This window comes from Andrena cerasifolii, chromosome 11 (genome assembly GCF_050908995.1).
Source record: "Andrena cerasifolii isolate SP2316 chromosome 11, iyAndCera1_principal, whole genome shotgun sequence".
Taxonomy (NCBI): Eukaryota; Metazoa; Arthropoda; class Insecta; order Hymenoptera; family Andrenidae; genus Andrena; species Andrena cerasifolii.
The window spans coordinates 12,143,242-12,168,755 of record NC_135128.1 but is presented as its reverse complement, the minus strand read 5'-3'; the positions used below and the strand labels follow the sequence as shown (position 1 = coordinate 12,168,755).

Below are 25,514 nucleotides of genomic sequence, written 5' to 3'. Positions count from 1 at the left end.
GTTTTTCTCTCCTTTCACACGCAGCAACTTCTCCAACGCTGATGGCTCTCCCGGTTGCGTGTTCCGCGTGGAAGAAGTCGGTTATAAGTTTTGGAAAGGGAAGGATATGCTCGGAGACGCGGACACGTGACGCGAAAAAAGAGAATGCAGCAGTTATGAATCGTACGGTGCATTTAAGGTAGAAATTCAGGAGTAACGAACACTCGGTACCTCTCGCGAAATGCGCGAGGGGTACAATACATTGCGAAATGTAAAACAAGTATGGAACTCGAAATGGAAGGTAATAGGCACTCCGGGGCATCTTGTTCTTCCAACTGGAGCACGGATTCCGTTGCGTGCGCGTTTTTCTTCTTTCGCACGGCTTCTGGCTTGCAGGCACGTTTATGGATTATGCACGGCTCTTACAAAATTCCGCGGAGAGTCTCACAGTTCCTCTTCTTCTCTCCTTTCCCCTTTCTCGGTCTCACCATCCCTGCTGATGAAGAGCCGCGGTACTTTCCCCGCTGGACGTCCACGTGCCTACGTACATAAGCATCTTAGAATAGGTGAATCGTTGATAGTTCGATTTCCTCGGTGTTCGATGGAATGGCACTTTCCCGATTTCAATTATTCGATTAGGAAGCGATAGAACCACTTCCTCGTGTTCTGCCCAGCTAATTACGTTTCTGTGCCTACAGTAATTAGTCTTAAACGATGGTTATCGAAAACTGCATTTTGGCCATTCGTTGTACACTTCATTTGTGTGCTTATATCTCTGAAAGTATCGAAGATTCGTTTGATTCTCGTAATTGTTGCATCCTCACTTACGCAATTGAAATTGTACAACGCAAAGAAACATCCACCGTAATGATTTCATTTAGGTCTAGTGCTGGTGCGATTCATTCCCCATCATGTAGTATTTTAATTGCACCAACCTCGCATTGTGTTGCCCGATTACTTAATTCTGCAACTCATTACTCAATTTTTAATTACCTCTCGAAACGCTGGCGGCCCTCGATCAAAGTTATTTCGAGTGTCGAAGAGCTTTCTACTATTCGAATTTTAATACCAACTACACTGACTCTGACTGTTACGTACATCTAATAAACGTTATGCCACATTTCCATAAAGAAGCGACGATTAACTATTCTCCGTGCAATGCCTTCGCGAGCGATATTTCTGATATAGGAAATTCTCACGGTTGCAACGTTTGCCCTAATAAATCCGTTACGTCCGCACAGAGGATTGCATAAAGAAGAAAATTTAAACGCACATAAGCGATTTAACGCTTCGTATCACGACTCGTTACTCAGCACCTAAACGTTTCCATTAGAGGCTTTCAGAAGTTTCCCCACGTCTATGATAAGCCAGGAAATTCTTAATGCAACGTGGTATCTTCGTTACATAACTTGGTTTAACTTTTCGCATCGAATGCTTCAGGGAAAAATGTACCGAGATGTATCGCCGAAGGAAGAATTCCTGGAGGCTCGGGCAGAATAGCGAGGCGAATCCACTTTCGAATCTCTGACCGGTGGCTAGGCTTCTCTGGTCTCCTTTTGCAAGCATCCATTAAACGTTACTCGTGAGAATCTACGCGATGCCCGGCAGAGTAGCTCGTGGCCCCCGGGGCCTGCTAACAGACAGCCTGGTTGGCTCCGATCCGTACAGTGAAAGGAGAAAGGCGGTCGTTTGAAAAAAAAAAAAAATTGGGCGTCTTCGAAGGCGGAAGTAGAGAAAAAACGCGAGGATGAATATAAATGTGGCTGCCAGCGAGTGCAGGGGTCACGCGGATGAACGTCGAGTGGGTGGTCAAAATCGTGACGTTGGTAATTCAGGAAGAAGAGAGGTCGGCTAGGAAAAGAGAAATTAAGGACAAGGAAGGCGTAGAGCCAGTAGAGAATCATTGAGTCCTGCTCGAGGTCGGCAACGGAATTGAACAAGGCGGCTGCTTCAACGGTGGCGACGTTTTTTTTTATTTTTTTCTACAAAAAAGCCTTTATACAAGTATAAAAATGCGTGGTTAAGGAGTAGCATTTAAAACGTATAAAAAAATAAGGTGTATCTGTGTGTATGTGTACGTGTTTATTCGCGTCAGCGTCCGCTCCGTCACTCGAGATGCTGTTCGCTTTCTTTTGGTTTTCGATGATGATGATTCTGCGCGATTCTAGCCAGATTCGGTGAAGTACGTTTGTCAGTTCCTCCTCGTTAGATCGAATCACGCAGCGGACGCTGTGGAAAGCGTGTGTAATTGTATTTACAAGGCGCATTTTCGCGCCGATCACGGCTTCGACTTCGGCTCCGGCTCCACGGCCTCTTCTTCTCTGTTTGAGTCTTATTCGATACTTCGAATCTCTTTGAGATCCTTTTGTGCACGACTGTTTTCAGCTTGTTTATCACTGGTTCGATCCCTCGCGGACACGACCGCGATGACGAATGATTTTGGTAGGATAGAATGCGACACCACGTCGACGCCCGGATCGTTAAGCGCAGGGTCGGTCGTTCGGACGTTCAAGTTCACTCCTGAGCCCTGACCCGTTGAAGCGACGACCTTTAATCCCCAACGAGACAGGAGCTCACGGAGCCCGTTACCTTTCGTACGTACGCCCGCGATTCCATCGAGGATCGTGGCTCGTTGAAGCGACGACGATTTGATTTCAACGAAACAGGAGCCTGGGAATCCTTGCTCGATCTTACCTTGTACGTACTTCTTCGCCTACTTCCAACAACCGTGACTCGTCGGAACGACGACCTTCGATCGCAGAGGGACTTTCTTCCACCTTAGGATTGCTTCTTACGATTGATCCAGCTTTGAAAGTTCGACCTGGGTGGCTCGAACTTCGCCGCTGGATCCCTTAACGATCTGTCCTTTGCACGACGACCTTCCGAGCGACTTCATACGCCATATTTGTGTATTTCACTTGGGAAGAACTTCTCGTGGCAAGATTGAAACGCGGTCTTCCGTTTTTTTTTTTTTGTACGGTTAGTCCTGTTCTGGATTTCAGATCGACCTTAACCATGTGCTTCCGTGTGTTCGTTGGTCAGAGTTCAGCTCGAGAGATGGTCGTGGTGGTCGACTGGTGTCTGAACTCGCTTCTTTCCCTTTCTCCTCCACTCTTGCTCTCCCATCATCCTATCTATTTGAACTCTGATGACCGTTTAGTACGACGGTGCACCGTAGCTACCGCTGGGTCTGCTGGGTACTCCGTAGCTTCCAGATGGTCCACTCGGGTAACCACCAGGACCTTGAGAGATTTGGTTGAACTGCGCCACTTGGATGGCCTGCCTGATTCCTTCCAGGTCGACACCTACCACGCGGGTCTGGATGCTAGGAACACCGTAGCTAGAGCTTGGCACACCGTACTGGCTGGATGGGGCACCGTAGCTCGAACTGGGCGCATATCCACCACCTCCGAATCCACCGGTCTGTTGGGACTGTAGTTCTTCCTTTAGCAGAATCTGGCGGATCTGCTCCAGCAATGCCCCATCAACGGAGGCACCTTCGCTGGTTTGGTAGCCGGTGGACACGGAGGTGTATCCACCACCGCCACCTCCGCCACCACCACCGAGGGAGTAGCCACCCCCACCGCCTCCGCCTCCACTTGGTCTGCTATAGCTGTACCCGGAAGAGACTGGTGGTTCGGCCAGGGCGAACCCTGCCAGACCGATTATCATGCACTGAAATTACAAAATATCAAGCTTCGTTAGCGTCTTCTTTTTCCTTTGACGAATGTCGCCGTAATTATCACCGCATAGCATTCGTTCGAAAGCGGGATAGAATTCCTGATAGAAAGTATCGACCGAAGGGAGTGTTTTGGGTACGGGGGAGACGTGATTCGGTTCGCACCGTTGGGGAAAAGAAAAATCGAAGCCGCCACGAGCATTGAAGCGTAGTTGAAATTAAAGAGAAGCCACGGTCGAAAGGGAAAGTGGTTCGAGTTGTCATTTCAGGGGAAAACTCGAATTACCAGCGGAAAATAAAGCAATCCGAGCCGTGGATAAAACGTAATCCAAATAGCGAAGTTTCCGTATAGAAAATCATATAGAGACACTTGCTTAACGAAAGCCAGGGACACCGGACACTAAAGAACATCCCGCGAGTCTCACTTTGAAAATTTCTACACTTGTCCACAGCTGAATCGAACGCTCTCCCTTTCTCACACTCATGCACTCACGCTTTCTTTCTCTTTATCTCTTTCTCTCTGCCTTACGGTAATGTCTAGGAGAATTCAGCGTGCTTACCGCGATCAGAGGATTCATGTCGGCTTCTGCGATGCCGCTCGGTTCTGTGACTCCGTGGAAGGTAGACCAGGGTCCTTTATACCACCACGAGAAGCAGGGGGATTCTTGGGGCCCCCACGAAGAAGAGACGGGGGCCTCTCGAGTGAGAGTAATTCAGCTGTGAGACGATTCTCTCCTCCCTCCCTTCTCTTCGCCCCTCCTCTGTCCTTTCAATTGTGTTCACTTCTCTCTTTCTCCGCTGGACATTAGATGCATTCTTCCTCCTCGACCCTCTGCCCTGGTGTATACCCGAATTTGGACGATGGGCAGTTGCGAAACACCCCTCTCCCGATACCTCCAACAAACGGATCCCAAGTTGCGTCCTAGACCTCGACTCCTTAGTACGCCTTTCCTTCGTACTCGAGCTATCTTACGATTTCGGTAATCGTGTTTGACCCGAAGCGGTTCTGACGTGATTCGATCGTGGCCCAGACTTTCGTCTAATTACGGTCGCGCCGTGAGCTTTCGAAAGGAATCTCCTCGAGTACTGGTTAGCTAACAAAAAATATGCAAATCCATCGGGAAAACCGTGTCTCCTATTTCTTCCTCTTATTCCCGAGAGAGTTTCTGGATTTTTACGTACCACCGCCTCGTTTGAACTCGCCAAGTTCTGCCATGCTATATATAGACCGACTTGTACGACGTTTAAGTAAGCTTCCAAATCTTGTTAAAATTTCTATCATTAAAATTCTGCTCGTGCCTCGCGAACGGCACGTGGAACTGCCCATCTACCTAACATTACAAGTAGACCACGGGGACAACCATTTTTTCGACGTTTTCAAACGTTTAACCTACTTCGTTGCAATTTATTGGAGCACGCGAAACACAAGAGATCGTCTCTGTCGCCCATGACATTTATTGCTACAGTTACTTCTGCTAATATCACGAACATATTCTCGAAAAACCGGTATTGCCACCCCTTAATGGGAGCAAAACAATTCAGACTCATCTTTATTCTCCATTAACACAGTCTACGTCGAAGTTTTACGCGCTTCTTCGTGGCCGTTTTATGTAATTCCGTTGCGTAATCGGGCGATACGAAAAAAAAGTGTCACAGACACGCAATCACGAAGCGCGTCCTGGAGTTTGGGGGCAGACCGTTGATTCCTGCTCTCCAGGGGGAGAATATCAGGAAGAAAAGTACGCGGTCGACGGTCGTTGTATCATCTTCGGCGGGAGAGCTTCCTTGCGTTTCGAGCGTAATCATCGCCGTCTACGGCGGCGCGGCGGCGTGCTCATCCTGCTTGCACTCAGCCGTTCCTATGATCGCATACAGGCGAGAGAGACACAGGTACACGCCGCCGCGAAGGAATATCAGACGATACCGGACGCTGTCCAGCTCTGGTCTGTACAGCGATGGTACCATGAAACGAGAGGGAAAACGCTTTCTTCCATGTGGAATTTAATTATCCGGCTTGTGAACTCTCGACCCACTTCTCGACATATCCCTATCCAATGTTCCCGTCATCCTTCGCCTCTTTCCTTTTTCTCTTCGCCTGGTTCACTCCGTTTCCGGGCGGATTCGCGCGTTCCCCCGTCGTGCTGCTCGCCAGTCGTTACGGCGGAGCTTATTCCAGTGTTACAGTCGCGATGAATTTCAGTGTACCGCTGGCTTGTTGTTGGAAATGTGGAAAATAACGTGCAATCGATGTTTGTGGAAGATAGCATGTTCTAATTATTGATGAGGAAGGCAGGAAATGGTACATTGTTTTTGTGCTCGCATACCGTCTTTCGCGGTAATTTCTATTTACTAACACGCCAGTCAAATCGCGTTAAATTTTCCATGTTACGAAATACGTGCTCGAAGCTACTTCATCATTTCTTCCGACAAAACCGAGGACTACGTACATGTGTATGCTAGTTAAAAGAAGATAGTTGCAACTACTGGCTATTTTTGTCTTGGATTTGACCCAAAGTACGTCTTCGCGTTTCTTCACCGAGTGAAAGTGTTATTTTCGATCCTTGTAAAATACTAGGAGTGTGACTTTCCGAAATTCATTGTTACGAAACGGCTATGTTTGTTTGAGTACCGAATGGAGTACACAGAAGTAACGACATCCGCGCGGAAGGCGTGATATTACTGAAATCGTTAATGCCCACGACAGTTGTTAATATATGGCTTATGTTGAGGCACGATAGTTTGTCCCCGTAAATTTTATCCAACTGAACAGGAGAAAGCAAAAACCTGCGTGGTCCCAGTGAGGCGGACACCTCACTGTTCATCGCGAGATTACGGTTTATGTTGCGGCACAGTACGCACTGGTAGCCACGCGAAATATTTTACGTTTTGTGATAATCCCGCGCTGCACGAATTCGCAGAACGCTGCGAGACTTTGCGGCAACACAGAAATTCCTCAAATCTTATCCAAGACCCGACGGTTTAGAATGTCATCGAGGTATCTTTCTGTGGAAGCAACATTCTTTCCCCGCTATTTGAAAAAACAGAGAGATCGACCTACTTTATGGAAGAAAGGAGTCAAGCAACGCATGGGATCAAGGAATATAATAAAAAATTATCGCGGCCCGAGCACCGGTGTGCAGAAATTTCGAGTTCCTTGATCGGAGCGCGCGATTCATCCAGGATCGTCGATCCCGATGACTCGTAATATTCTCCAGCCCTCCAGTCACGTCTCGCCGTGTACTGCATCCGAGTTTCTCGGATATTAATGTTGCAGGGTCGCTTGAAAGAAGGGGAATCCGTGGGCCTGGGGCTTGACTTTCGCTCGGCCATTAGAGCTTCTCCTGGACGGTCTTCTTCCTCTTCGATGTCGTTTAGTATGCGTGGTTTTTGTTGTATCTGGACGAGTCGGCTCGATTGCGACCGTTCGAACCAAATAGGGGAAGTCGTAGTTTCGTAGATGCGCCACCGCGGCGTTTTTTCAGAATAGGTGTCTGCATTGTTAAGTAGCGCGTCGCTCGTTCTAACTTTCTTCGTAGATACAAGATAAAAGCGTCACTCAAGTAATTAACAATTTTACGTGGGGGCTTGATTACCCATTTGCCTAAGTAATTAAGAGGGGCCGTGTTGGCGCAAGTCCGAGCTGGCTCCGCGGCTGTTGTAAACTTTCACAGTCGCTTTTTCAAAGAAATTTCCAACCCAAATCCTGTGTGTCCACGAGAGAAAGGAAAGCACAAACTATTCAGCTATCTGTTCTCGATCTGAGATTCAAAATTCAAGAATTGTGTAACGACTAATATTTATCGGTGTCCATTGCTATAAAAAACTTTGTCATTGTATAATTTCTGGGATAGGTGTCTCGTAAAAAGAAACGATTAGCAGAAAATTTTCCCTCTCCACGAATCGCTTGATTACCTCGCGATATTCGTAAGCTATCGTTTCCTCGTTGTAGCACAGCGAAGATTCGTACAGTCGCGTAAGATGTGTTGCGAATCCCGCGAAAAAAAGTCCAACATGTAACGAAATCGTGTGTAATGCCGTGCGAGGTGAAAGGCTGTGAATTCGAAGTGAAAGGTGAAAGGAAAAATATTTTCGTTAGACTGTTTAGAAAATTCGGTACCATTCTGTGTGTCGCAGCGAAAGGATCATCTTTAATTCGAGCCAGCCAGCCAGTTCGGCATCGTCCAATGGCCGTTTATTAAGGAATCGTTAGTAACGCCTTTGTAACTATTAACCGGCTCGTCCATTTGCATGCCAGAGGCTATAAAGCATGTAGACAATATGGATAATTGTATGAGTGGGACAGTTAACACATTACCATGCTAATGAGAATGTTTGACTGATGTAAATATTTGCCGTGTGCCGCTGAATAATGTCCTCCTTTCAGTGTTGTCTGATACCATGGGCGTTTTTCGCAGTCGCTGCGCGAATTTATGGCGACAGGCTTAAATTAATGAATAGATATTTTTATCCGATGCTACGCGGAAGATTTACTGGAATTTCTGCCACAAATTCTTCCATAACATTTGCATAGTGAACAGGAACGCGTTCACGCCTCTCTATTCGATAAACCAGCTCCACTTTTATCTGCGCTTTTACGGAATGCCAGATTAGATCCACTTATAGGATTTTAATGTCGATGAGCGAGTTGCGAGGAGGGACTGTGAAAAAAAGATCTAGGGTAGCAGCGTGTAGAATACATACTCGTTAGCGATGTGCAAGTAACTGAAGCAGGTAGTACGATTACGCAAAATTGCTCACGGGAAACGGGGCAAGCCTTCGTTTAGCTGGACTATTGCACAAGAAAGGATGCGTCCCTTCCCGACGATAATTAGACGCGGTGCTCTTAAATCATATGATCTAAATTACCTATGTGTCTTCGAAGACTCCAAGAAGAGTGATGGAAAAAGTCAGAAATACATTACGAACGATGTTCGAATGCGAGTTTGGTTGAGTAGCTTGCATGGAGAGCAGTATGAACGAAAGTCGATCATTGATGCACCGAATAACCGACAAATCTGATTCGTAGTACCGTGATGAAGAGTGGTGGAACACATAAGGGTATAAAGTGATCTCATGACTGAGAAATTGGTACAAGCAGGTAGTATCACTGTGAGAGCAGATCCTGGTGAGCTCGCAACAACGTTAATGAGAGGACTTGTTGACGTATCTCGGCTGGTACATCGTGCGATGTTTATCTAAATAATAAGGACGAAACGTTTCTTGTCCCTGTTGCAGAAAAGCACTGCGGAAGGCCAACGAACGACATACATCTTAAACAATAAAAACTCGTTAGAATATTTCAATACAAAACTGAAGATACTCGTTCTTCGCGGTTATTGGTATAAAATGATACAGCTAGCACATTAATGCTATACAGTGCGAAAGAGATGTCGAACAGAAGTGCAAGGTGATTTGTACCGAATCCAGGATGTCGAATCCGTGAGGAACACACTAACACCAGGTGACACTGTGTATTCACCGGCAAAGACCGGTAATATTATGGCCAGACGTCCTAGAAGATCTTCATGAACATCTTCCCATGTACGTAATTATCACTGTGGTATGTGAAAACTGGAGAAACGCTTCCGGTTGGTTTATACCGGACGCGACAGGCTGGAATAAAACCCAGGCCTATTTATTTTTTGATCACCTGTCGGGTTATTGCTGCGCAACGCCTATCACGCCATCCAATCTTATCAGAAATTTTTCTCCTGCTTTTTTTACTTGATTAGCGCCAAGAGACGTCGCAAACATCTCTCGTGCCACTTCACTTTCTGCGCGTAGGATCTTCCTCGTTTTATTGCCAAGCGGATTTACCTAAAAACCGTTGCGTAAGTGTAGGCTGTCTTCATTTTAACTTACATTAGAAAATGTCAATAGAGGTGTTTCTGCTTCGCCGAAAGCACGCTTCGTATCGCGTACTGATCGAACATTAAAGCGATCAAATAATTAAATTCTTGTTGACTGAAGAATTGAGTACTTGGTCGGCACAGTAGTAGTGGCCAATGGCTATCCGCATTCTAAAATACTCTTTGGCATGAAATCCACCTTAGTTTCTCCAAAGTTTTCCATCGAAACTTTCAACAGCACTGATGTAACTGTAAAATAGATGTTTTTTTTTTATCTATTTGATAATACCTGCGCATTCATCAATTTTATCGTGATTCCATTGCGAAACATTAACATTTCAATATTACGTTCGCGTTTCTGGTTCGTGAATTTAGGTAAGCCACCCCCGCTAGAATAATACAAGGTGTTAAACACGCACGACACCAGCTGTTTTCCGAGATTTCATTACTCGTCACTCCTTTCGCTTCTTTCTAATCACCTTGGCACCGTTTTAATCTCCCCGCTTTCCTTCCCGGCTCAAAATGCTTATTTGGCACCGTGTAACGACCATTAAAATGCTTTCTTCGACATCTTTCCTCGTCGCTTTACTTTTACCTCTTTTCGCGTAATCTACACGGAGCTTATCCATATTTTTACGTAAACCGGTTGCGCAACCACAATTATTACCAAGCTCCTGGGTGATTAATCAGTAATTAGCAAAGTTAACGTCAGAAGGAAACGGCTGTAATTTCCAGACCCAGTGGAGTGGAAATTTCACAATCGCGAAGCTTTATCTCGAAGGCAGAGTGCCGTGGTGCACGAGGAAGAAAACGTGGAAGAATAGAAAGAAGAGGTGGTAAAATTGATGATCGCGAAAAAGCTTGCTGGGCTAATGTACTTCCCCGCGTGCTTCTGGCTGCTCTTTATCGGTTCACTTTCTTCGAAGAAGCATCAAGGATCGACCTTTGGAGAGGTCGCTTAGACTGCGCTCGAGTTTCACCAGCACGCTCATCTTGTGCGCCGGTTCACCGTTACTTACGCTCGTTTATTCCAAGATCGATCCGCGTGCTTCCGTCTTCCCGTGGAGAACCGACACGATGCACCCTGAGAACCCACGCTCGACCTTACGTTCCGTGCGAAGCATCGAAAATTGCCTGCAGCACGGAAACACAAGATCGGCTGGCTAATCAATTGGAGTTTACCGGAGGTAATTGGAGTGTCTAGAAGAAGAAAAGGAGCAGAACACTTGTAATTGGATTCTCCCAGTATGTAAACGTCCCTTTTAGTGTCTTTTACATAGTACTCGTCCTCTTCAGGATGAATCTGTGCCAGGGTACCAACAAAAAGCTCTTTAAAATTCATCGACATTCACCTATTCACCACCATTTCAATGAGAAATCCATTACATGATTTACAGCTTTTGACGGCACGGCAATAAATGAAATCGTCAACGATTGTCATCATTCCCATTTACAATTATCATTGCATTCCACACTGCCAGCAACAATTACGCAAGTTCACGCATCGTCCGTATGTTTGAACTCTTCGTCGACGGATCGAGCTTCGTGTAATCCGCGAAACGACTTACCGTGGAGATTGAAAGATTAACACGCTTTGAATATGCTCAAGTTTCTCGTAAACTCCATCAGTTATCCCGTGGCATCGAGTTCCTCGCATAATTCAAGAGCTGCAACAAGGATTAAGAAACTTCTTCGATTCCTTCGGAGGAGGGGACACGGGGCAATCAAAAGGCTGATAATTACATGGCGTTATGTGGCTGGATTGTCTGTCATCGATCACCGTATCACGAGGCAGCACAGATCGCCCTCTGATAGCCAACCTGCCGTAACCACCTATGAAAGAAGTAATGATGACCCGGGTCGCTCTCACGCGTTTGTCTCAGTTGTTCACTTCCGCTAGTGAAAGGTGTATGCACACTCACCTCGGTGTCTACGGTAAAATGCGCTTACGTGCACCTACGTGTATCCCCGCGTGTGCATCAGCCTAGCCAAGCACGCCTCCTCTGTCAGTAACCGGCGATGTTTGCCTGGAAAGGCAGGCTTAGATCGACGCATCATTCTGATTGAAATTCTAACGGGTGTACCGCGAGAAACACTCCGATTTCTCTGTTCAATTTCGCGCGAAGTCGACTTCGTTCGATCCGCCTTTCTTCCCGAACCAAAATTTCATGCTGCGAAGGATACGCCTGGCAAAGCTTCGTTGATTTTTCGGGGATTGATTAATACTAGACTGTTTAGAATGTTTTGAATGGTTGCTTTGAGTTCACAGATGCGTTGCGTAATAGTTTACATACTCGAACATCGTCTTTCCTAGGCGTATCGCGTAAACACTCGAAGACGGGGTAACGATCGATTTAAGGAGAAAAAGAGAAACGCGGAAAGACGATCGGTTCAATCGTCCACGAAAGTGTCCTTTCGGTATTCTTCTTATCACGTAGGAAGATGGTGACCGAACACGCGCGTTAACTTCGTATCACGATAGTAATGTATACTTGACATTTTGACATGGATGTTACGTAATAATGAGTTTTATGTCTCTTGGCCTTGATAAGCTCCGGTAAAATTAGTCGGTACGAACAGTGTCTCTCTGTTGGCATTTGGTGGAGAAAAAAACAGGTGTTATCCCGATTGTACATGTAATTATCAACCTGTTCAATTTCCTTGACAGTTGGGGGACGCCTTGATCTTGCTCGGAATGAAAATGATTTTTGAAAGGGTGACTATCGTGATACTTTTTTTGAGCGAAGAATGAAATCGGGAAGGAGCTCGCGCAGTCCCGTCACGCTTGGTTTTGTAATTCTAATAGTCAGAATTTCTAAACCATTTTATTTCGACCGATCCTGCCTGCCAAGTCGAACGACGCGTTTAAGATCACCACGATCGATTGCATCATTATTGGCCTAAATCCAGCCGATTTGTATTCATATTTAAGAAACACCCCTCCGTCTCTTATGCAAGTCTATTTATCGACGCGCTCCGCTGTAGATTTTCTAAAAATTAACACAATCTTATCTGAACGCACTAAGGTGTAGAAATGCTCTGATAAAAGAGCGTAAAAGTAGTTAACATTTACATTGCGCAGGTGACACCGCAATAAGAACGCAATACAGAGCGTAAAAGACCCGTTGTAAACGTAATAGAAATGTCACCGTAATAATTAGAAATAATTGGCAGGCAATTCGCGCTATTACTAAACACTAATACTTCAGAAAGCGCACGAAACAGCATGTGTCTTTGCGAGAAAAGACAATATATTTCTTCAATATATAGGCAGAGATACATTAAAATAGATAAATCTCTGTAGTTTTGTTATTACATAGCCATGTAGCAAAACAGGTCGGTGTGTGCCTTACGTTTACATCGAACTTTGCACTCGTCCACCTCTGTCATTCAACCGTTGCGAAATTTTATTGTTCCACCTTGATTTCCATATATGTACCGAGTGCACGTTGCATGAACGAAACCAACCGAGGGGTCGAATCGACTAACAATAATGTATAGATTATATATTCGTTAAAAACCTATTATCTAAAGGTTCAAGAACCCCAGTGATACAGCGAAAATCATAACTCCCTTCGTTGCGGTGACCAAAAATCCTCATCGTCGCTTGCAAACGCCAATGTTTGGCAAAGGCTTGCTCTTGCATTTCTTCTGCCAACCTTCCCACGCCTTGAATCCCTCTCGATCGTGAATCATTTTCGCGCATACGATGTCATCTTGAATATCGTCATTCGCAAAGTCCTCGCAGCGTTTGTTGCAGAGGCCTCCAGTGTGCCCCCTGGAGCACCACTTGGCGCTGTTAATCTGGAAGATGCCGAAGCTGTAACTGGAGGCTGTCTTCGGTCCCGTCACCTTCTGCGTGTCCATTCCGCTCTCGCTGTTCATCAGGCAAATCCAGTTGCTCACGAGACTTCTCGGGATTTGTTGTTGTTGGAGCGCACGCACAGCCTCGCACATCGACAGGATCTTGGCATCGACCCCGGTAGCCGTCGCTAGGATTACCAGAGCCGAGACGATGAACCACAGTTTCATTTTTATGCTCTTCTGTTTTCCAAAGCACTTGCTGTCGACTGTCCACTTTAATTCAAACGATATTTCACACCGAAAACCGTTCGATGCGGCGTGATCGTGACGAGGATTCACGCTGAAATGTGACGCGACTTGTTTTACCGGTTGAGTTGTGCGTCGCGAAGAGTGGCCAACGATACGGCACGGCCTTGAGCTTCACTGATAAATTAATATTTCCTAACCGCTACGTGGCTGCAAAGCAGTCTGACAGTTCACGTATCTGTTCTTCTTGCCGGCTGCGCATATGTGTGCTCCTTTTTTTGGTATTACAGATCTATGGCCCTTTGATTATGCATCTTCGCCGAGCGTTTCTGCGATATTTCCCGCTGCAGTTGACAATATCTTTTCTCTGCAGGGAGAGTTGATAATGACAAGGAAGGCAGGGTTCCCTCGAACCAAACAACTACGTGACACGGGGAATAGTATTCTTTGCTGTGTCATAAATAACATGATATTTTCAATCGTTAAGATTAGAACTGTGTTGGTGAAATGTTAATAGCCGTGTATCGTAAATTGTCCGCGCACTGTCAGAGGAGCTTCTTTGAAACAGCCACAGAGTCCGTGATGAGAAAAGATAGATGTTGAGGAAAGATTTACAGGATATCGGTTAATTGCGATGTTCGCCTAATTGGCAAGTTTCGATACGATCCTTAAAGGAACCTTGAACAGAACCTTATAAGTCAAAGACACTTTCTAACTGCGAAAAATGTGGGCAGAATCGAAAATGTTTGCTCAGATGGTCGGGATGAAATTGACTTACAGGTGGATCGAACGAAAAAAATATCTTGGTAGACTAATCAAGGTGTCGTAATGAAACCATTTGTTCGGAGGTATAGCAATTGATGCAACGCAAGTATATTTAAGAGAGAAATTTTATTCAGAGTTCGGAGAAATGTCGGAGTATCTTACTCGAACGTGAGTAGCGTGAGTTGCATAAATGATTACATGCATTTGCATGCTCAACTTTTCGCAACTGGTCTCATGTAATTACAAAGACGACAGAATAGGCAGCATGTAAAATTCACAAATAAAAATCTATACAAGGCACGATAATATCACATGTACTTACACAACTGATTTAATATAACGTTAACGTTAAGCTCTTAGGAGCATTGGCATCTTAAGTTACTCATTCGCTCATTTTCCCTTCTGCGCGAAGCGATCGGTAAATTCTTTGTGGATTCACGATCCTTCGGAGCGGAGGAATTACCATACGATATAATAGTAACTTGTAAAAAAGAATAATATACAATCCGTCATGAGAATGAAAAGTATTTGGCGCTGGTATTGTACAATGCGTTAGTAGCAATGACATAGCAGCAGATCACATTCATAGCACAGATAGGTGCTAAAATTTTACAATTCAATTGCAACATAATCGATGCATATTAGAATCTAGAATTAATACATATCAGTACAGGGAATTTGCGTTACGAGCATACGGTATTAATCTAATACGACAATGGCTTTGGCGATTACGTGTCGATTTTAAATATTCAGTACTTGTACGGCACTTCAGCATAAAAGGAATCATAATTACATCGTGTATTTACAATATGTCCTAGCTACGATACTTCCTGGCACCATAGGCTCGTAAATACTTGTCTTATCTTAACAATCAAGCCATTCGAATCGCCATCCGTCTTCAGGGAATCATTTATCAACCCGCAGCATTCGTGAGGTTCGCTCTTCTGGCTTTGGCAAATCGCAGAATATCCGGATTCTCGTAAATGATTTTAGCCAGCGTCTCCATGCCCGCGTAAGTGTCAGCCTTGGTCCCCATGCACATGGACAATTGGGTTTCTGAGAGATCTTTGCTGCACTCCACCTCGTGATAAACGTGCACAAGGTTCTTGTCGGCTGCCCTGAAGATCTTGATATTCGACTTGACGACTTTCTCAAAGAAATCCACGTCTTCTTTTCCCCATCCTTGAATCGAGAGATCGAACGCACCCACTGCTTCGTAATCCTGTCTGTACAACGAGACGATCCCGAATCCAAACTGTCTCCAATACCCGGTCGTCTCGTCTATGACGAACGTATCTATCTTCTTCGCGTTCCCGTGAATGATCTTCGGATCGTACTGACTAAATACCACTGGGAAATATATCTGTCTACCCAGAAGAGTGTTTGCTCGTATTCTATAAAGTGCTGAGTTGGTGAATACGATATCGACGTCGACGAAAAACATCAGATCGTCGGTCTTCAACCTCGAGACACCGAAATTCAGGGCCCTGGCTCTGGAAAAAGTTCCGGAGACTGGCAGAATATCGATACTGGCGCTACGGTACTTGTACTTCAATTGCTCGATCAGATCTATGGTTTGATTGAAGAAATTCTCGGTCTTGTGCCGGTAAAGAATAACCAGCAGTGCAGTCTTCTCGCCACTCGTCAGACAAATCTCTTCGTAGTTGTGTAGGAACCTTTGGAAAACTTCGTACCTCCCTGATAAAGGAAGTATAAAATGAATGGTCTTGCCTCTCACTGGATCCTCCTCCTCGGAGTTGAAATTCAGGTTTAGGAATCCACCGCTGAATATATTTTGCAGGGACTTGTCGTTGTATCGATTCCTTCGCGCTGCCTCGTCCACTTCCTCTCCGTTCACCGTTTCCCGTATTTCCAGTCCTGGCAGTGGAAGAAGTAATATTAGCTTCTAAACTTCGCAACGCTTCTTTCACGCTTTGCGTAATCAAATTCTAAGAAGGTGGAAAAATTTTTTAATAGGAACGTAAAAGATACCGGTGAAGTGTTGATGAAGATAAACGTGTCTTCTAACAGGCAGCGTAACCTTCCTGCCTCTGTATTTCCGATAAACCAAAAGAAGATCCAGTATCGTATCGACACCGTAAGAGTCCACTCTCCTGTACCCGTATAGAGTTGACCTTTCCTCGACGACTCTGCCACGCTGTCGCGAACAAGCGTTTATGGAGGCCATCACTTCTCTCGTGATGTCCTCGAGGCCCTCCTTAATGTCGCTGTGAATTCTTCTCCTGGGATTGGAATCCGTTAAACTGTACTCCGACCTCGACAGAAAATCCCATGGAATTACTTCGTCACTGGTCGTCGGTTTGAACGATCGAAGACCCGCTGGAACACCTGCAAAGTTCATCAGAAGTCAGCACTGATTAAAGATGAACGTTAATTCGATTAAAGTTTGCATCGTCGAGTCTCCAATTAAAATCCTTCGAATGGATAGTAAAGTGGCAATTCTAATCTCTCGTCCCATTAGGGTGTTTAACTTTTCGACGTTGTCACGCGGTCACGGATGTAAAACCGGACCGCGCATCGTTACGCGACAGGCGTGAAATACTCTCTAAGTGCAGAAGATGGAAATGAATGGAATCATGATCGAAATCCTGATCGTTTCGTCTGATGGGCTGAAACGAATCGTGTCGTACCTCGTTTCAGCATCGCCGGCCTCTGTCCGGCGATCAATTCGCACGAACTAATCATCCTAAGTGGCTCTATTAATAACGCACATCCAGGGAAACGCGATTGTTCTTGAAATCAACGGCCCGAATGGCTAGCAAACGTCTGTCTGGTTCAAGAGCTTTTCACAAGGACGCCATTGAATAACGCGCGTGTTAAATTTGTCGAATATCGTCGAGCTGCATTTCACGTACCTAATATTTCCGTGTCACCGGGGTATTCGTTTGAATACGGGCTGACAGGGAACAGAGGGACGCCTTCCGCTATCTGGAAATTCCTCAGATCTTCCACGTTTATTCCCAGCTGTTCAGCCATCGCGTAGATGTCTCTGTGAAGATTTAGCCTCTCTTGCTGTGCGTCTTGTATCTGAAGTCCCTGGAACGAAGAGAAACATCTCTTGTGGGACTGGAGGAAGCGATTACAGGTAACGTTACGCGCGCCGATACCAACCCTCATATAATTGTGCAGCCTGTACATGTGTGGTGGGCTTTTAACAGGATGCAAAGTAATAGCACGGTGAACTTCTTTTTTCTTCAAGTTTCCGGTGAACGCCTGTGCCCCGCTGCTGTTATGGTACAGAATGGACTGCATCTGTAACAGTGAAAGCGTCCAGTCTCGTCAGCCGTAATTACGATTAAAGGGACAGGAATAGACGGCTGTCATCGCGACGTATACTTTGAGAGACCTTAAATCATTGGGTCTCGCGATAACGAATTTATGGCGAGTCGAACAATGTTCTCGTAAAACTTCGATATCATTGGTGGATATTTTAATGAGAAGTTGCTTCACGCGACTAACTTTCGTGGCGATATATTCGCGACGACACATTCTAAGCTCTCGAATATAATATTACTCGAATGAGTCTCGAGAAATTGCAATTAACAGAAGCAGATACAGCGTTAGGGTAGAAGTACGAAGTTCCTGTCGGTGTACGACCGGTAATAATTATTATTAAGACCGCGAGGACTGCATCTTACAATTAGAGAAACACTCGGCCGCAGAACAAGTGTTAATCAAGCTGCAAGACTGGGTGTGGTGATCTCCAGTTACAGAAAATTATTCTAGTATTACACCTCTCGGGTTAACTTGATCGTGTTGTAAGACTATTCGCTTCAATGCTTCCTTTTTTGCAATTTGCATACCTCGTGGCTGAAAGACAATATTCTTGAATTGAAAACGGGTCGCACTTCGCAATGCCCTAAACGCGGAAGGGACACTTTGCAATCACGTGTCTTAAAATTGTGTTTCCTTTGAAGCAGTTTACTCTGTTAAGATGTAGCGTAATGCCAAAATTATAAATCTGTTGGAATAAACCAATCACGATCTGATCAATTAATCGGTTGATAGAGCGCGCGTTCAAAAGGCCCACGACAAACACTTTGCAGTTGTGGCGTGTCGTACGGATGGCTATTAAGTGTTTCGACCTTACGTCGAGTGTCAAGACGAGAACGAATGGACTGTCAGTAGGTTAGCAGGGTACGATTTGTTCGAATCTAACAACTAACATCCTCATCCGTGCATTCTACCTTTCAACCGAGTTGTTTCAATGAAATCCACGCGATAAGGAATCCTTGACACGCTTCTAATCTTAATTTATGCCAATATTTTCAATGCTGAGAGAAGAATCTTCTCCTCGGTAACGCAGTTCCTGAAGATCATTCAATTCGAAGGGATCACTGGTCCCTCTAGTTGACAATTCGAATTTTCCTCTCGTTTATTAGGATTTCCTCAATCCAGAATAATCTTTTTCCTCGGCACACCGGGTGGCCGGGGTACAAATGTTTCATTGGATCGTGTTTCGGTCAATGTTGTCGCTAATAGAGTGACATAATAATGCGCGCGACGTCGCGCAACATTGAACGCAACCGTCGCAGTTCGATTAAATTATTACAAGAAGTAGTACGGAGATTCAAGCACTTCGTGCTGCAAATTGTTACTTAGCACATCGGCCTAATGCCGAGTGTCAAGATGGAGAAGAATGACCCGATCTGGCCACTGGGTTAGCAGGGTACTATTCGCTTGTACTTAACGACTAACATCCTCATCTGTGCATTGTACCTTCCGAGTTAACCCAATGATAGCGTACCCTGTACCTACATGATGCAGATGCGTAGCTTATGTATTTAAACCTGTAATACATACTGCGTGGATCCCGTTCAGAGCGTAATAATATTATAGTACTCGCAACCTAAGCAACTAAATAATTTCAACAATTGCTCGAACCGTTCAGTTAAGCAATTCACTCTAAACGGAACCAGAGAGCCCCCTTGGAAATGGTTAAATATCCAGCAAGATATAAATAGATTCTTTATTTTCGGACCGAAGCAGAACTTTGCTTGGTTTTACTATTATCTCAGAGGACTTCCATTAGCGCGTAAGCCTAACTGGACAGACAATGGTAGAAAGCAGAAGCGCGCACGTACAACATTTTGTGGGATAGCCCGTCGTTCTAATGAACCATGAGCCTGACCTGCTGAACAAATTACATGCGCCATGCACGTTCATGAATGTGACAATGTGTGTGTGTGTGCATCAGGAGAGAGAAGATAGGAGGACAACTGAAAATAGATTTAATGTTGTGTGAACGGCAGTGAAACATGCGAAGCTGCTGAATGTAAGGGCAATACAGGGAGAGTTTCGCGAAGGGCAGAAAACTCGAAAGCATGAATTGCAAAGCAAACTGATGGAACAAAGAAATTACCTCGTAGCTCCATGTGCAAGGTATACCGGCGTACTTTTGCACACACCTTCCCAATTCGACGTCTTCATGAGTGGTGTACAAATGTCTGAGACAATACTTGATGTGCGGCACGATTCTTCTCAAGGTCTCCCTGGACAGAATAACACCTGGCCCGCCCATACAAAAATTCTCGTCATACTCCAAGGATAGCAAGCCGAATTCCTCGGAGTTCCCCCTGCCTGCCTGGCCGATGTACATGGCTCTCCTGGAATCGACCGATCGCAGCAGCTTCTCCAGACGATCGGCCCTCACGTAAACGTCGTCGTCGGCTCTGAGGAACCACTCGAAGCGGTCACCGTAATTCTTCCACATGTATTGGAGCATCATGAACGACTTCTTCTGAGGCGGATAGGTATCGTCGACTCGCGGCAACGGCACCAACGGCAGATCGGGACAGTTCTCCGGCACGATGGAACTCTCGGACGAGAAGAAGGCGATTTTACCTGGAAGCTCTTTACCCCACGTCTCGTAGACAGCCTTGGCTCGCGTATCAAGGTACTTGCTGGCTGTCATGACACCCACGAAGACCAAGCTCGTCGAGGAACTGTTTATCTGTTCATCGTCGGTCAGCTTGGGAATGTTTCGAGCCGACGGTTTGATCAGCGTACGTGGCCCGGGCATGGAGGACGCATAAATATTGAGCCGTTGATGATGGCTCGACGAGAGTATCCGGTAGCTTTGGATGAGGAAACCTAGGAGAAGGCCCACTATCAGGCCCAGAACGGCGCTGGCCAATCCACGTCGTTTACGCATCACTGGGTGATACGTCACCTCTTCCATTGGTACTCTACCGGGGTCCCTGGACCTCCGGTTGGGTTCATCGTCATCTTTCTGACGCCCGTCGTCGTCTACTTTAATGATTTGAATGCGCTAATTAACGTAATTACCAGCAATTCTACCGACGATCCCATTTCTCCTCTTATCCGCCCTGAGCACGGATTCTGCTCAGACCTATTGGGCAAACATTTGCGATCTTCATCAGATTGAATTATTTCAGAGTGTTCGAACGTCCAAAATTCTAGGAGCACGATCAGCACCGAGGCTTCTAACATTTCAACGGCTGAATTTGAAGTAAAGATATCTTTTCGTGACTGAATTAATATTTCAGAGATTCCCAGAAGCATTCTATCCGTATTCACTGGGCCTTGACACGGGTTTATTAGCTATTTGAAGAACAAACTTTGACTGTGTGCTTTTCACCGCTCTCGGCAAGGCTACAAAAGTGTTCGTTGTTTGGTCAGCCATGTATTTTTTACGTCAGAGTCGAGGAACTAACGAACGCGAATTAAACGACACTGATTACCTTTATCAACGGTATCTTATATTTAAATATGGCGTAACTGAGAATTCAGTTCGCGATACTACTCACATCGAATTCTATCGTTAATTCCAATGTCTGCATTTCGATGAATTCCACGAACACTCCACAAGTTTCCGGGGAGCTTACGAGTCGAGTGTCCATGATAATCTGAAAGGAACATAAAAGAGTGTTTGATAACGAGTACAGTCTGCGATCAGCGATTCACAGACAAAATCTGATACGATCAATATGTACAAATGCCTTCTCGAAGGATTGAGGTCGCACATGTACTAAGAAGTAGGGGTCAAACATATGTACGTCAGCAGCCTACTCAATGATTTTTTTTTCCAATCGCAATTACCCCTTGATTTATAAATACGTTCCCTATTTGTCTGAACGCGATGCCACTAAATTGAGACGGCAGTTCGTATTCATTCGTCGTTTTAATGGTGCCAAGCGCGAAAGGTTACACGAGACAATTATCGATCTCGACAGTCGATCCAACCGCTCTTTAAGTCCAGTGGTGAAGTTTATTTCAATAAATTCAATTACAGCACTTCCATTCGAAACATCGGACTGTCAACGCGTACAAGTCTTCCAAATTATTCTGTAGTCCAACGTCTTTTTCTAGCACCGTCGTGTGAACGGCGATAAGAACAGAGCGAGCTTTTATAACGAGAATAATAGTGTGTCCAGAAATAAGAGCCCAGCGCCGTTACAAGACGTTCTCAGTGAATTAACCTCGGGGTTCTGTTACTTTCATGGGCTATAGCCCATATATGGTGGAATGCTTATTCCACGTGCTGCTAAATAAATTTAATGTCCCCAGCCTTCCAGTCGGTGCTTCGAATTCCTGATGCACGTATCGTTGAAATATTTCTGTCTTTTTCGTTCCAACCAGATGATAAGAATTTTACAGGAATTTTACTGAAACGCCGAAGCAATGTTAGACTTTCGTACGGCGATGCTAGAAACGGACGTTTTCCTCCAGCATCTCCTATTCGGGTAGCCGAAATTTATTCTCTAAATCGGCGTAGACAAAGCATTGTCCCTTGGTGAAACCGGTTCCAGGCATGCTAATATACATATCCGAATGCGGGTACTTATTGAATTTTGCGGCGTGACATCTTTGCGCAGGAAACCGACGAGAGTGAATATATCGTTGAAAGAGTGTAAAGGATTAAGCGTTAAATGGAAAAATAGAGTAGTATCTAAGTAGTATTTAACGAGAAAGGACCTCCTTGTTAACGGTAAATTGATTGCACGCAGAATGCACGATCGTCGATGGTCATTGTCGATTGTTCCTAATCATTATTCGCGCACCCGTTTCCGTTCTCACAATCCTGTCAGAGGGAAAACGAAGATTCCCGTTGAAATCCCCCGTTAATTCGAATTACACTCGCTGTATGAAATTGCTCGCAGAAACGCGATTCTTGAATTCAATGCTCGCTTACGTTTTTAATCTTATCGGCCTGAAAAATAGGTTACTTGAAATAATAATTCACCTTCAAGATAATTTCAAGAGCGAATCGTACTTCGTGCTTCGATTTCGTAACTCTTTCCTTCTGTCTTTGTACATGCTCACATTCAAGGGAGAGCGCCGAGATCGATGCTTATCTGAAAAATTCACGTGGATACCGTTGAGCGTTTCCGATATCGATCATTTTGATAGCGCTGTTGACAATTGCGATTACATAGGTGAATCTACTAATCCTCGAATCTACGAGACGCTGGCGTTCGTCCCGTTGAAGGATACGATTCGAAGTGACGTGCACAAATGGGAACGTAGGATAGGCGAGAGAACCGGTTTAAGCCAAAAGTCAGCTCCAGATCTCTGCTAGTTCCTACAGCAGGTCCTAGCAACACTAGTTCCTAGCTCATTACGATGAGGATGCGGATGAACTCGTGACAATGAGTTACACGATGCAGGAAATGCATTCTCCATTCCGCAAAGCCAAAAAGCTTAGGTGCACTGACCTGTCTCATCTCTTGAAACTACCTGGACGATGCGATCGGGAACAGTAAGTATAAAGGCGTCCGCGGAGAGAGTACGATTCTTTGTAGATTATTTGAAACGTGTCTGAGAGATTATGCGGTGGTTCGAGAATCGGGAATGCCTCGTATCAATTTGAATTACATCTGCACTCGCGATGGATTTGCATACATCGCAAGACGAGTCGGAGTAGAGCGTGGTTGGCAGGATAGAAACGTGTTGCGGTCAGATTGTTCATGGTTGTCGGTCCGCATTAACTTCGGAGCGATCGTATTTTCGAAGGACTGACCTGACCGGCAGACCCAGCCATTAGAAGTTGTTACGAGGAACGGGGTCTCCGCTAATTGTTCCCACAGACATTGAGACGTGGTCTAAGGCAGAATGATCGGAGCAGGGACACGTTGGTGACCAGATTTGTCCTAGCCGTGACTCGAATCGGAGACAAGCGGTTGTTCAATCGACCCGGTAGAAGTCTCGAAGAGTCATCGACATTTCAACTCCCATCCACAATAATAATGAAAGGCTTACGGTTCATGGAACAGTCCCCATTCACGGGAGAACAATCTTATTAACGCTGGCTCGGTCTCTAAACAAATATCCTTTGTGCTCCGGCCTCCTCTTAACTTATTATCGCCGAAGCACTTGCCGTAAGCTGCCCTCGTGAAATTTCGAATTTCCTGGCGATTACAATATTTACAATGGCACGTTCGGCCGACTGGATTTTCACCCACCCGCGAGACTTTCTCACGATCACTGTTATACGAAAAACTTGGATTGTCTCACGCGCGTAACATCTTCCGATTCGTCCGATTAATTGCCGTCAATTTAACGATCCGTTCGCTTAAAAAACACCGGCGCGGCGAGCGTCTCCTCGTGGCCAAAGGGGCCTATGTACCGACACGAACGAGACTTACTTCTCCAACTTTATCCGACCGATTCGTTGGGCATCCACGTGGGTCTAACTGGTGCCGAAAAAAAACGGGTTACGGCCCCGTCGCATCTGCCGTGGCATGACAGAAACCGTAAAAGAGAAGATGATGAGAGAAACGTGGAACGGTTGAACCAGTGGTAGCACTGGTCACAGACGTGTTGCAAGCAGGATGTCGGGACGGCGACTGAACGAGACGAGACCGACGAGCCGGCTAGCAGTTAGGCAGCCGGGTAAGCAAGCAGTCAGGCTAGTAGTCAGCTACACAGAGCCAGGCAGCTCGAACGGCTGGTCGGGGTCTACTAAACTTTTTAACGGATGGCAGCGAAACTTTTCGTTCGGATACGGAGGAAACGAGCCGATACGCAGGCTTCGCACCACGCTCCTGACCTCGGCAACCTTCGACAACCTTTGATTCGACCCTTTTCTGGTTCCCTGTTCCCGCCGAGGTCGCTGATACGGATGCTGGCTGGATTCTTCGAGATTTCCAGATTGCACGTGCGCACATTCAGATGGAGGGAAGAAATATTACGTAAGAACCTCTGGTATCCCCGAGCCAGCTTATTTTCTGGCTTCTTCGCGTGTCTGAAATCTCGACCGATGGGCTGTAACACGAAATGAACCATAAAATTAACCACCTTTTAACTTTTATATTTTAACGGAGTATCGATATACGTAGGACTGATTTCCTAAAATTCGAGGCGAGTCGTACGGTTGAACCGTTCACGGCTTCTAAATTTAGAAGCTCCGACCCCCTAAAAATATTCTTATCTATAGGAATGCTATGCGTTTTGAGGGGTGACACGAATGACGGAAAGGAGAATGTGATTTCTCAGAAAAATATCCGTGAAGTATCTACACTCGCTATAAATTTGATTTGTATCGCACAGACAAACACAATTATCTTCGCTAATCGAAGATCTTAATCCCGATATCATTGCCGTTTCAATAGCTACGGACAGTAGAGTTTTCCCGACTTCTTTATTGCGCAGAATATTCGAATTTCGCATTCGGCTGACTGATAACAGCGCCCCACGTGTTTACTCGTGCGAACGCAAAGGGAACCAAGATGTGTATGCACGCAAGTATATCTCGTTATCATAATGTACAACGAGGTGCGTGCAATAAATGTACAATAAACACCTACGCGGTCGTCCCGTACACTCTAGAACACAGCGAACGTTGCTGAACGCCAGCTAATAGTAAGAAGAGTAGAAGCTGACACACTATAGCCTCGCGTCTGTAAAGCAGCGACTTCCGTCGAAATAGAAGTGAATTGAACTACCTTTACGCTTCGTGAATTTCATATTATCTTCCGTTCGCCACGCTCGATCCTTGTTCAAGCGGAACGATCGGATTAAGACACGAAGGAGCGACGTTGATGTGTTTCAAAACTATCAGAAAGTTCAAGCTGCGCACCTTATCGAGCGATACAAGACTCGAATCATTGCTCCCTGGCTCGAGTTTTTTTTTCCAGTTTCTTGCGTGAACCTGGACGTAAGAGAACCGGCGATATCTATTAGTCACGTAGTGAAATTAATTCCACTCA

At 45.5% G+C, this 25,514-nt stretch overlaps 3 protein-coding genes across 16 annotated transcripts; all 3 read right to left on the bottom strand.

The window, feature by feature from the left end:
- Nucleotides 1–1,928: 1,928 nt before the first annotated feature.
- On the bottom strand, nt 1,929–12,589 carry LOC143374706 (uncharacterized). Of its 12 annotated transcripts, none has more exons than XM_076823073.1 (4): nt 9,639–12,589; nt 9,383–9,475; nt 4,219–9,271; nt 1,929–3,654 (listed from the first exon to the last, which is right to left on the bottom strand). In XM_076823073.1, exons 3-4 carry the CDS (start codon nt 4,234–4,236, stop codon nt 3,136–3,138), a joined length of 537 nt encoding a protein of 178 aa, XP_076679188.1. In that variant the 5' UTR covers nt 4,237–9,271; nt 9,383–9,475; nt 9,639–12,589; the 3' UTR covers nt 1,929–3,135. The 12 variants fall into 12 exon arrangements, with proteins under 12 accessions (XP_076679188.1, XP_076679184.1, XP_076679179.1 ...); XM_076823069.1 differs by having other exon boundaries at nt 4,219–10,707; nt 11,076–11,174; nt 11,251–12,589; XM_076823064.1 differs by having other exon boundaries at nt 4,219–11,174; nt 11,251–11,340; nt 11,430–12,589.
- A 151-nt stretch (nt 12,590–12,740) lies between these two features.
- Nucleotides 12,741–13,790, bottom strand: LOC143374707 (lysozyme c-1). Its single transcript, XM_076823074.1, has one exon. The coding sequence runs from the start codon at nt 13,537–13,539 to the stop codon at nt 13,105–13,107; it is 435 nt and encodes a 144-aa protein (XP_076679189.1). The 5' UTR covers nt 13,540–13,790; the 3' UTR covers nt 12,741–13,104.
- A 639-nt stretch (nt 13,791–14,429) lies between these two features.
- Chsy (Chondroitin sulfate synthase) lies at nt 14,430–24,101 on the bottom strand. 3 transcript variants are annotated; one of them, XM_076823005.1, is made up of 8 exons: nt 23,952–24,101; nt 21,114–21,212; nt 20,516–20,695; nt 19,706–20,436; nt 17,455–17,595; nt 17,199–17,379; nt 16,315–16,671; nt 14,430–16,200 (listed from the first exon to the last, which is right to left on the bottom strand). In XM_076823005.1, the coding sequence occupies exons 4-8, from the start codon at nt 20,363–20,365 to the stop codon at nt 15,236–15,238; spliced, it is 2,304 nt and encodes a 767-aa protein (XP_076679120.1). In that variant the 5' UTR covers nt 20,366–20,436; nt 20,516–20,695; nt 21,114–21,212; nt 23,952–24,101; the 3' UTR covers nt 14,430–15,235. The 3 variants fall into 3 exon arrangements, with proteins under 3 accessions (XP_076679120.1, XP_076679118.1, XP_076679119.1); XM_076823003.1 differs by having other exon boundaries at nt 19,706–20,695; XM_076823004.1 differs by having other exon boundaries at nt 19,706–20,695; nt 23,022–24,082.
- Between the last annotated feature and the right edge of the window lie 1,413 nt (nt 24,102–25,514).

Bases quoted from the DNA above. Each gene is read 5' to 3' on its own strand.
- LOC143374707 (XM_076823074.1), bottom strand. From the start codon at position 13,539: ATGAAACTGTGGTTCATCGTCTCGGCTCTGGTAATCCTAGCGACGGCT.
- Chsy (XM_076823003.1), bottom strand. From the start codon at position 20,524: ATGGAAGAGGTGACGTATCACCCAGTGATGCGTAAACGACGTGGATTG. The intron at 16,672-17,198 runs GTACGTGAAATG...TGAACTTTGCAG, and splicing joins CGGTGACACGGAAATATTAG to GTGTTCCAGCGGGTCTTCGA. The intron at 16,201-16,314 runs GTATCTTTTACG...TTCCACTGCCAG, and splicing joins TCTTCATCAACACTTCACCG to GACTGGAAATACGGGAAACG.